We start from the raw sequence: 12,220 nt of genomic DNA, 5'->3' as shown, positions 1-12,220 counted from the left end.
TAACAAGAGAATGACACTATTCACCCAATAAAATAAATAAAAGTAGTGTGTTCCAGATAATGTAATATGTCCATGTTGCCTAATGTTCTCTTGTATCTTGCACCTTCAATGACTGGTCCTAGAAACCTCAAATTTAAAGCAGCATTAAATCAGTTGTCCTGACATCTCAGAATTCTGTGTAGTTACTAAGAATCCTTCAGAAAAGATTTGTGACTTGACTTACATAAACAAAACCATGCTGTACCTTGTAGGCTAAATAATTAAATGCCTATGACATGTGGCTATGCTGATGACAAGGTAACTCTCTTCGGAAAACAGAGTAAGGCTCTCTGATGTAACTCTGACTTGATCAGGTGTTGTATGATGGACTGTTTGAAGAAAAACTAGTTAAGTTTCCTTTCCCTTTTAATAGTAATGGCTACCTGAACTGAAGTGATGTAGGTGGTAGGAGACTGAGCTCCATGCTGTTATCTTGCTTGAGATGTATCTATACATTATTTCATCTTTGATATTATATCAGAGGCTATAGCAGTTTTTATATAGCATGCAGAAAAAAATTCAGCATTTTCCTTCAATAATTTGCAAAGTTCTGCCTCTCTGATACCTAAGGCTGAAAAATCTTCACTGTTGCCATATTTTTATTTAATCAAACCTTTTCAAAAGGGAGTAGCAAAAGAAAGAAATGTGTGACAGACTGCAAAAAGGAATTTCAAAGGCTAAAACTATCAATATGCCCTTAAGTCTTTTTAAATGTAAAATAATTTAATTTTTATGATTTTTTTTTTAAACTCATCAGCAAAATGCATATACTGTCAGAGCATAATTTTGAGTAGGAATTTTAACATCAAAAGGCAGATAAATCTTAGTCTTAATGAACACAGGACATAGGGGAATACACAGGACAGCATGCTTCACAACCGGTTCCTTAGAATCTATGCATTATCCCTTTCAGTTTATATCATACTGCAAACAAACACAAAATCTACGTAAACTGCACAATACGGTAAGAGTAGTAGAGTATTTGTGTGATATCTTATGCATGTCTTGACAGCCAAATAGCAGGATCATGTGGAATTCTTATGAGCTATTTTATTAGACTAATTTTTTATCTTTGGAAATTTCACATTCAATTAATAAATGTGTTCCTCCCTTTACTTCTTCAGATGGATTATCCATGCTATGAAGTATGAATTGAAAATCCGTGCTGGGGATATGCCAGCTAAGGATTTATACCAGATGTCCCCCAGTGAAGTGAAGCAGCTTCTGCTGGATATTCTTCAACCACAGCAGCAGGGGAGGTAACGAGATGTGTGGGTTTGCAGCACCTGTTTTCATTCATAATAGGCTGTTCAACTAATTGTCATTTCTGAACTACTTTGTATACATCTGAAATCACCAGGCATCTGCAATCAGTAATATACTTATTTAAGGGAAGGTAGCAAAAACGCGCTTTTTCATTCTTTCACCTGTGTCCAGGTTCTACAATGGTTTCTTTTAATTTGCATCTTCCCTTTTCAGCTTTATCTTTGTGGAAGTCTTACTTTGTGGTAGTAATCTCTATACTTTGGCAGTAATGTGAAGCGCTATGTTCTTTGAGGTGGGGAGAGGAGCCAAAAATTACTCAATACCATCTACTTAAGTACCTTGTAAGAACAGTTTGTCTGCTGTTCACTGCCCTCTTTCTTCTAGCTTATTATATGAATTAAAAACAGATTTCTCTAGAATTCTCAAGAGATAACAGTGCTGCCTGAAGCTTGTAATCTTTTCTCCAAGCTCTAACTAGCTGCCAAAAAGAGCATTCATTGTGACACAAAGTCTGCAAGACAAACGTTAAATTACAGTATTTTCACTTAACTATGTTGATAAATTAAAAAATCCTCCTGTAGGTTTTACTTCTAGTTAAGTTAGATTGAACAGCAGTAATACTGCTGACGATTTCTGTAATCCGTGACTGAATGGATGATGGCCTTTTCTCTCAACAAATACACCATGTGGTTATACTAATTCTGTTCCTGCTTAATTCAAAACACATTGTTTTTTCCCCCAATCTAAAATGTCTGAGAAACAAGCTCCTTAAATCAGTGTCTGCTCTCTCTTACCTAATTTGCGTGATGTAGAATCTCTCAGTCCAGCTGACTATGTACTCTGCATCTCCCACATGCTTCTCAGTGTCTTGGTTGTGGTTATTAATGCTTGCTTTTTAGTTACTGTCTCTACTCATGTTGATGTTGACATTATTCCTCTAAAACCTTAGCACAACAACCCTAGGTTTCTCTTTGCAGCATTTTCCATTAAATATTATACTATTTAGGAAACAATTTGGTCAATCGCAGTAAACAATTCAGGCACCATCCTTCATTAGAGATCTTACCTGAGCTGTCACAGTGCCTTCTGTTTTTAATTCCTTTAACACACGATAGCTGGGTCAGCAAAGAGCACTCTGTTGATTTTCTGAGGATGAAATTCTTTTTTGGGGCTTATCCGAGGACAAAAGCTAGCCAGCATATCCTTCAAAACTTCCTATCTTTAACTTCCTCCTGTGCAGCATTACTAGCTCGTTTTTTTCTTGCCCATTAGTGACTTGTTTTATAAAGTTCTCTTCCTGCCAGGAAATGCAGAACAATGTCTCCTTGCATTTTCTTTCTGTGACAGTTTTTTCTACTGTTGTGATTTTTAGAAAAAAATCTCTGCTACTGTGATGCCATATATCACTGCCAATTAATTTGTCATACGTGAAAGGGCTAGTGATATATTTACCTCCATAACAGTCTCTCCACAACTAACCTCTCTCCAAGTTTTCATGGAGGGTAAAATTTTTGCTATATTTCTACCTCTTACACTGGGCTGCAGGGTATGATACCATATAGATAAATACGTACATCTTGCCAACAGAGTGTGGACTTCTACAGATACTCTTTGACCTATTTATGTAGGTCACAAGATTGCATGTAGCCTTTTTATAATGGAGCATTGTTCTTTTAATGGTCCGAACAGTTATAAAACTCGTTTTGCTCATACAGTCTACAGGACTGTCGTCCTTACCATAGTAATTTAGATAGGTCAGAGTATTTTTGACATCTTCAAATGCTTCTTTCTTTGTATTAAGAAAACAACCTTCTATCTTCAACTTGTCTTTTTGTTTTTATGAATGTTTTTCTTGTCCTAATCCAAGGACAGAGCTGTACAGAGAATGAGATGTAACTGTCATAACAGGCATAAGTTTTAGGCAATTAAGTGTTTTATTGAGAAGTGATTTATGACACTTTTTTTTTTAACTTTTGTCATGTTAATCCAATATGGTTGTACAAGAAGAAATACCCACTGCATATTGGCTTGATCCTGGCAGTGATAAAGTAATTAGAAGTCAATCATCAGTCAGTGACAGCTATTGTATCACAAGCGCTTTAAAGCCTTAACTTTAAATATCTCCTTTGTTCTTATAAAGCATATCCCAATCACCTAGAGCTCAAACCTGTTCAGAAGATGCGCGATTTACTGATATGTTTTTTTCTCTTTTTTTAAAAAAAAAAACACAAAAAAAACCAAAAAAACCTGAAACAACCCACAACACACCGTTTGCTTGGTCTTCTAGTGTAGTTGGAAGCTACACTAAGAAACTTCAGACAAGTGTAAGAACACACATGGAGTTAGTTGTCTGAATTAGAGTTCTCTCTTCTGATCAGATCTCAGAAAGAATTATCATAATTTCTCCAGTATTTAAGATTAAGGTTTTTCAGTGCATGATCTTTTTGTTATTTCACCAGGTACACTGGCATCTGCATAAACAAGTAGTTTTACTGACAAGTAATTTTATTCTGAGCCTACCAACTTAATCTAGCAACATAAACAAAGGAAAAGCTGAAACCCAAAAAATCCTAGTACTGACTTTAATTTAAGATAGGCTACAAAAGTTCTGCAGAACAACAAAGTTAACAAAGTTGACCAGGGCATTTCCCCTTCCTGTCCTCCCCCTTCTTTTTGAACAGCCTACCAGAACCAGGTCTCTGAAACACAGAAGGCCCTGCTGCCAAGCAGTAATTAAAATGTAGTTTTTCTGAAAAAAAACCTGAACAAATCCACAATGGTAAATAATGTGTAATAATAGTGTGTTGGTTCCTGTGCTGCAAATATCCAAATACTTAGGCGTAGAAACTTTCCACCTTTCCTGAATGAGGTGCTTCCTGAAGTACCTGTTCCCCCTTCTTATGGTTGTAACAGAGCCATTTGTAACCCGAGAAGACACGGAACATTTAAAAAAAACAAAAAACAAAAACAAAACCAAAAAAAAAAAAACAAAACCAAAAAACCAAACCCTTTTGCAGGAATATTAAACTGAGCCACAAAAGTATTAGTTGCTTTTCATCAGAGCTTTGCTTCCTAGGGGAGCTCTCACTACTATGTTGACATATAAAAATAATTTCTACTTAAAATCTAGAAAATCAACTAAGGACAGTAACTTTTGGGAAAGCTCTTCTGTCAAATATGTGCACTGCTGCTGCACAAGACTTAATTTTATACTGTGACTCCACCAATTAAAATCATACCCATGGCTGCCACTTCTTAAAGTTCCGTTGCTGGTGTCTCAAACATTTTGGCGGAGGCCCCATTGCTGTAGTAATACTGAGAAGCAAAAATACGAAAATTAAATTCCAGACTTCACGGTTGTCAGTTAAAAAAAAAAAAAAAAAGGTGGGAACAGTGTAGTTCTGAAGGCATACAAAATTTATAATTTATGGAGAACGTAACTCATTTTTTTTCAAAGCTTTAGTTTAACAAAAGTGTTCTGCTGAATCCTAAATTTACAGGCCACTTGTTTTTCTACACACTATCATAAAAAAAACTACCTTCAGCCATCCTGCTGAAATGTATTTTTCTAACCTGGTATTTAAATCAGAATGATAGGTTTACATTTTTTATTTTATAGATGCAAAATTTCATTGAGTTATATTTATATAACACATTGTTTTGCCTACTGTAGTAGAATAAACCAAACTTTAATATTATAGTTGGTACTGGGATTTTTCAGTGTGTATAAATTTGGCTGTCATAGGTACCACAAAGTGACTTCTGTTTTATTTATGTTCTAGTTTATGGTGACTGAAATTGATTAGACATGATGAACGCAGCCTACTACTGTTACTGTACTGCACTGCATAGATTTCAGTTAATTCTTTTCCTCCAGTTACATAAAGCACAAACACAAATAAGAATAACATTCTAACCTGTATATGCTGAGCACCTTGATTTTGTTTGCTTTAGAGCAAAACTTACCAGAAAGCACAACATATACTGCATATGCATCATTAATATGTATTTGTCAATGCTTACCTTACTGGCTTACACCACAGAACTTGGTTCTTGCTTCGTTCTGCATCTGTAAGTTTTTTACTTTAAGTTCCCAATTTTATTTGTCCACAGAAGCTGGCTAAACAGAAGACATAGAGACGGTTCTCTCAATCGAACTCCTGCTGGCTTCTATGATCGAGTGTGGCAGATCTTGGAGAGAACCCCTAATGGTTTAATAGTGGCAGGGAAATTTTTACCACAGGTAAAACCAGCAAAGATACACAGTTATTTCTGCCCTACCTTTCTATTAATGGTGAATTATTTTATCATTAATGTCTATTTTGCACCATAATGCATTACTTGGGGTAATTTGTTCCTGTCATGATTTTTAACAAAAAAAAAAAAAGACTATTTTCAAGTTTTCTTTTTGGTTCTAAGCAAAATACAATTAGAATAGAATGCAAGTCAGTTATTTCTATTACAACACATTTATAAAAGCACAACTCTAGAAGACCCTTTCCAAGTCATGGACTCTGAAATCTGTCTCATTTTTGACTACCCACCCTACAGTGGTTGTATTTCTTAGTTGAGTATTATTTATTCAACAAGCAGATAGGCTCTACCTGGGGGTGGTTTTGATTTAATGCAAATGGTCTTTGAGTTAAACATATTATTTGTTTTTCAGCAACCAACTTTATCGGATATGACGATGTATGAAAGGAACTTTTCCCTTCTAGTTGAAGATATGCTGCAAAATATCGACCAGCCAGAATACAGGCAAATTATTGTAGAGGTCTGTGGCCTATAATGAACGAAATTTCATAATGTACACGAGTATGTTGCAGCTTAAAAGAAAAAAAAAAAAGTAACTGAGGCTCAAATGTTTGAAGAAATTGCATTTCAAATATAAACACTTGCTTCAGTGGTTTTTCCATAGATTTTGTAGGATTCCTGGTTAACTGTGAGGATTTCTGTTAACGTGTTCAGAATATACTAAGTCTTGATGTTCTTCCCCTTTAGCAAATAGATACATATTAATGACAGTACCAATACAATTGGGTCAAAGGAAGTGAAAACTAATAAAAAGAATAATTCCAGGGTAGCTTTCCTTCAAGTCCCTAGCCCATGCTTTTTCCTAACAATTTTCTGGGTCTAGCAAGAAACTGCTCTAAAACATCAGTTTGCCCTGTGATAGATTCTTCTTTCTCATTTTGCTGAAGCTGTCTAGTAAGTTGCTTTATGCTATTGCATCACCTAACTTCCAGTTTCCTTATGTTCCCATACCTAACAGTAAAAGCAAGAAGCTGTTTAAACTCCTTCCCTACCACTGTACATAACATGTACTTTTTGAACAGATCAAGAGCATCTGTACTCTTGGTAACTGACATCTGTGCTGTCAGCAGCATTCACTGTTAGTTCCCAAGTGTTTGCTGCTGGTGCTTGTGAGTATTCCTCCACAGTAAAATCAAGTCCATCTCCGTTCTGGCTAACAGCTAACGGTCATGCTGCTTGCTGGAACATCCCCAATTTTTGCAAAAAGATAACGCCATTATCAAAACCCAAGATGACCAATATAGACTCTACTGCCCACTTGTTTTATGACAGGTCACTCATCGTGTTCACTTTCCTATTTTTAACCTTTTAGATCTAAGGAATGTAAATTCTCTCGAACCAAGACTTTTTACTGGTGTCAGTTGACTTTGTTTTTTATAAACTTTGTCACAGTGTGGTTATACCATATGTGATTATGCCTCAAAATACCAAATGCTGAGGTTCAGTGTTTGCTGCTTTTCACCCTCTCCACTGGCTGAGCACCAGCATTTGTGCAGCCACACAGTGAACTGGATAAACTGGAAAACAACTTCCCTGGCTACCAGCAAAGTTAGATGTTGATGTCAATGCAGTGCCCTGAACTAGGCAGTCATCAGAAATTGTAACCTTTCATAAAAGCCTGCTTTTACAGTGATTTTTTTTTTTTATCAAAGTCAGAATTCTATTATCGGTGCACTATTACCTGTGATATTATTAAATGGCTTCCTGCTCGAAAGAGGCATATGCAATTATTAACAGTGCTTCTATGTAACCTGAATTTTAAAAAAAAAAAAAAAAAAAAAATCAAAGTCTTACAGTCTTTTTCTGCCTTCTAGTTGTTGATGGTTATATCTGTTATTTTGGAGAGAAATCCTGAGCTAGAGTTCCAGGACAAAGTGGACTTGGATAAAGTGGTGCAAGAAGCATTTGATGACTTCCAGAAAGATCACAGCAGTCCAAAGGGAGCTGAAAAACAAGTGAGTAAAATATTACTGTCTTACACAATTCACCGTTCTTATTGAAGTTAATTTTGTTAAACGTTAATTCTGTGTGGTTCAGAATAAAAAGCAATTGATAGGAGCTCAGAATGGAACACAAATAAGAAATGAATACACCCAGGTGCTGTGTAAGTCTGCAACGAGCCTATAAGTAGAGATAATTTGTGAATTCAAACTTGTACGTTAAGGGCAACACTCACAATGTTACATAGCTCTGAAATGAGAATCTGGGTAAAGCTGAAATAGTTATAATGCTCATTAAGGGGGAAATAAAAGGGGGGGACACTAGAACAGAGAAGAGTTAAGAATAACAAAAAAAGAAAGAAAAAACTAAAGCTCATCAAGGAGGTGTGAACTTAGGATCTTACGTACACAGATACTAAGAAAAATTTAGTCAACAACGAACTCATATTGATAATACTAATGTAAGAATTTAATATGCAAAACTGTCCCTAGCTACTGATTTTTGTGCTAGATTTGCATTCATGACCTAGCAAGCTTTTAATCTCTAGGGCCTAAAATCCAAATAATGAAACTTGATCATTAAGTAGCTTTTAAGATTTACTTCACTAGGATTTTAGGTTTTATGCTTTAAAGACCTCTAAATATTCTTGCTACAAGTTTTGATGCCTCAAAGCTCTGAAATTCTGTAATAAAGCCAGGTTCACTGAACTGGTTGAAGGAGGAAATAGCAGTAAAGCAATGGGACAAGTCCCTGTGCTACTGAAGATGATCTTCCTCGCTCCGTCTGGCATTTTATTGTGCACAATATATTCAGAGATCTCTGTGGTAGCTCTGAATAATCTATTGATTCATAACATATTCATATGCAACAGCACTTCCTGTTGCTGAATTTAGCTCCTTTAAAAGATGAGGAAGGATGTGCTCCTTAAGAATTCTTTCCAAAGTTTCAAGGTTCACTTTTTTGCCACTACTGTTTTTGTAATAAGATTTGAAAGCAAGCCAGATATCCAGCCTTAGCAACATATCACCTTGCATAATACCTTCATTTTTAAAATGACATGATTTTCTTGAAATGATGATTCTTTTGGCCTGCCCATTTTGGAGGGTAATGACTCTGTGGTTGCAGCCATAGCAAAATCAGACTTACCACACAAATGGCTGTTAAGTGCCAGCTCTGCAGAGTATCTTGAATATCCTACTGACTTCTGTGACAACCTGGAAATCCCCAATGGCTATAAACAGACAGAAGAATCACATGCAAAACCCAGTTTTTTTAGTGATGCTGCCCTAGCCTCTGTTAAAGTGATAGATTTTCTTCCAAGTCCAGGTCTACTTAGAACAATGCCTTTTTGTCTCTTACAAAGAAATCCCGATTTATAGTTGTGAATAGTAACTTTAAGATTGTTGTTATTGGAAATTCCAACTCCTTACATTAAAATTTTCTGGAACTTGACTCTCCCATATTCCCAGGTATTCCTGGTAGCACTTAACTGTAGCCTGCTTAGGTTTGTTGTGATGATATTCTGTCTCAAGTTTTCCTAACAAACACTGCTAAAAGAGCTCCTAATTTGTCTGAACTATGCTCCATTAAACTGACTTGCAAATATTTCCTGTTAACACGTAATAAAGGTCAGACATATTTACTCCAGTAATTTCAAACACACCCTAAAACTACTGAAGTCTAATGTTTTCATCACACAATCTCTGCCCTTGATTTAATAAAAGTAACCAATTTCCTGAATTAAAGCACTGAACCTTTGTAATATGCTGTGGTTTGGGCCAGACTGGCCACTGAAATGAACAACAGATGCTCTCCCAAGGAGCCACCTCTCCCTCCAAGGAGCCAATATATAATTTGAGAATAAGCAGATGTTTTAACATCATTAACTGTGCAAAACAGGTGTTCAGTGAAGGAAACCTATTTTGTTGATGTGATTAATGAATTAGTTCATGTGCTACCTGTGGTTTGGTTCTTGGATTTTAAATTAATTTTTTTTTCTTCAAAATACATCTTCAGTCAGTATCTCTACATGTACACCTAAGGACCTGGCTCACAATCATACAGCACAGTAAGTTACCACATAGTAATCATCTGCTGCGTGTTTTGAGAGTAGTTGTTCTGGGACACCTACTACATTTAAAAAAATATATTAAGATGGTGGTATCTGTGCAGGACTGGAAAATTCAGTAAAGAAATATATGCAGTGCATTTTAGTAATCTGTTTTCCACATGTTCAGGTAAGTATACGTTGGAGACTTCTGAAAATTGAGCAGAATTATATTATAGCTTTAGAGTCTGAAAAACACGTTTGCATTTCTCACATATTTGTCTTGTTTTTCTTGTTTGCCTGTTTTTGGCTGCTTTCCATAATCAATACTAATGGAAATCTTTTCCCTCTCCTGCAGGATGACATGACTGCATTCTACAACACTCACCCACTTGGAAAAAAGGGAACATGCAGCTACTTGAGTAAGGCTGTGATCACTTTATTGCTGGAAGGGGAAGTGAAACCGAGCAATGATGATCCTTGTACCATTAGCTAAAGCTTGAAACACAACATAGGAACTGTTGCTTTATTTTAGTGTTCTATGTATTTTTCATGCATATATTAAAATACTGTATTGAAGAGCAACCCTGGCTAGTAATAGAAATGCATACTATTCTTTGCTGAAATAAGTGCCATTAAAGTCACTAAGTGCCACCTAATTATTTTTTTTTGTTCTCAACTGTGCAGCATGAAACTCTGAGCACATGAAGTTAATCCTACAATATTTGATTAAGTTGAATGGGGTTGTATTTATGATCTTAAATTATGCATTTAACATAATAGGTAATTTCAAGAGAAAGGCAGTATGAGATTTTGTCTTTATACCTCTATTTATTTATAATTACAAACAAGTTTATTGTAAATTCTAAATGAAATTCAGAAAATACCAGAAATAACATGCATACCAATCCATATGGAAATATGAAAATTGGATATTTTTTTTTATTATTCTACACACAAATTGGAGGTGAAGGTTAAATTGTTGTTGTTATTTAAAGGTTTTCTGTATTGGTTCAATTGACAGCATACATTTAGGTTTGTTTTTTTTTTAATTCACCAGTTGATAACTTAATATACAGGTTTCATCCTAATAGAGCAACTTTTTGTCTCTAGCAATAAATATCACTGCAGTTTCCCAATTGTTGTTTAAACATCTATAAGTTAACAAGGGAAACAAAGTAACAAAAGTTTGTTTTAAGAAAAGGGCAAACAAACTATACTTAAAGTTAACACAAATGAAGAAAAAAACCTTTGTATTCCATAAGCTATTAATGCATTAAAGAATTCAAGATACACTTACTTGTCTCCTAAATGTGTGAAAACACTGTATGCTATATGCTTTATTTTGATGAAAGTAATAAAAAGCAAATGCTTCTAAAAAATCCTGTCAATAAAAATACTTTAAGTTACATGCAAAGACTGTTGTTGACTTTAGTAGCAACCATTAATGTGCTTCTGGAACCATCTTGAATGGATCATTAAATTGCCTCTTTTAGCAGCACAAAATATACTAAACCTTTAGAACTGGTCCTCAAACATTTTGATAATTAAATTAATAGTGATCAGCTACAACTCAACTGTCAATAAACTGTTGCCATGTTGATAGTAAAGGCAGGTAGTTTAACTTAGAGATAAAGGGCAAAAGTGATGGAGTGAATCTGGGCACAAGAGTAGTATTTATTTGGACATATTCAGGCAGTGGTGAGTACTTCCTGGATTTGCAGAACTTCCCCAGAAATCACAGAATCAATCCTTCTCAAACCAAAATGGTAGAAGAATTTGTTGCTGAAGGAGGACACTAAACCATTAACAAATCTCTTGTTAAATGATGTGAAGAATGAGTAAGGTTGTAAAAGATAATTTGGGACTAACAGAGTAGCGGTCCTACTGCTCTTCCTTGCTGTAATACATTTATCATGCAAAGAAAAAGGGAGAGGTGACAGATGGGACGGGGAAGGAAAATCCAGAAGAAACGCACTTTTTACTCACTGGTGGGTGCATTACGGTAGTGTGTTAGTACATTTAACAATAGAATGTTGTCTGAAGGGCTGCAGCATTGCTCTAATTCTAGCAAGAAGGCTACAATTAACAGCAGATTCAGTTGGCAGTAGGTGTACATACTGAATGAGTCACTACTTCAAAAAGCGATCCAACAAATCCTCAATTTTTTTTCCTTCATTACTGCCTTAGGTGTTATCAACTGCAATAAATTCCACTTGCCTTTTTAAATTTTTTTTTAAATTTTTTTTAAAGTAGTGCTTGCAGATCTACAGCTGGTCATGGATCAGTGATTACATAGGTAGCAAGCATGTCTATTTCTAGAGTTTTTAAAAATTCTCCTCAAAATTGTCTTGCTATACAAGCACAGAACATAACTCATCTATAAACTAAATCCTACTGAAAGAAAACAATCCTTTAAATACAAAAATCTACAGATTACTTCAGGAGCACTGGCATTTTGCTAGCCAGTAGCACTGTTGTTTGGTTTTGCAATTGCTTATGATTTGAAATGTAATTGCACATTAATTCTTCAAATAGCAGGATAGCAGTTTTGCATTTTTTACATCACTTACCATTTCTTACTGCTTCTCTTCGGCTCTTACTCCTTTAGTA

The 12,220-nt window shown here is 35.3% G+C and overlaps 1 protein-coding gene across 6 annotated transcripts in view; it reads left to right on the top strand.

The window, feature by feature from the left end:
* PHKB (phosphorylase kinase regulatory subunit beta) overlaps positions 1 to 11,018 on the top strand; it is an 83,178-nt gene extending 72,160 nt beyond the window's left edge. For all 6 annotated transcript variants that reach the window (XM_063334431.1, XM_063334432.1, XM_063334435.1 and 3 more), the window contains 5 exons: positions 1,164 to 1,298; positions 5,419 to 5,548; positions 5,972 to 6,079; positions 7,434 to 7,574; positions 9,966 to 11,018. In XM_063334431.1, coding sequence (XP_063190501.1) covers positions 1,164 to 1,298; positions 5,419 to 5,548; positions 5,972 to 6,079; positions 7,434 to 7,574; positions 9,966 to 10,103 — 652 coding nt within the window. In that variant the 3' untranslated portion in view covers positions 10,104 to 11,018. The remainder of the gene's footprint in view (positions 1 to 1,163; positions 1,299 to 5,418; positions 5,549 to 5,971; positions 6,080 to 7,433; positions 7,575 to 9,965) is intronic.
* The last annotated feature ends 1,202 nt before the right edge of the window (positions 11,019 to 12,220 follow it).

This window comes from Chroicocephalus ridibundus, chromosome 4, assembly GCF_963924245.1.
Source record: "Chroicocephalus ridibundus chromosome 4, bChrRid1.1, whole genome shotgun sequence".
NCBI lineage: Eukaryota > Metazoa > Chordata > Aves > Charadriiformes > Laridae > Chroicocephalus > Chroicocephalus ridibundus.
Note: the sequence above shows the minus strand (reverse complement) of the source record. Positions and strands in the feature narration are given on the sequence as shown.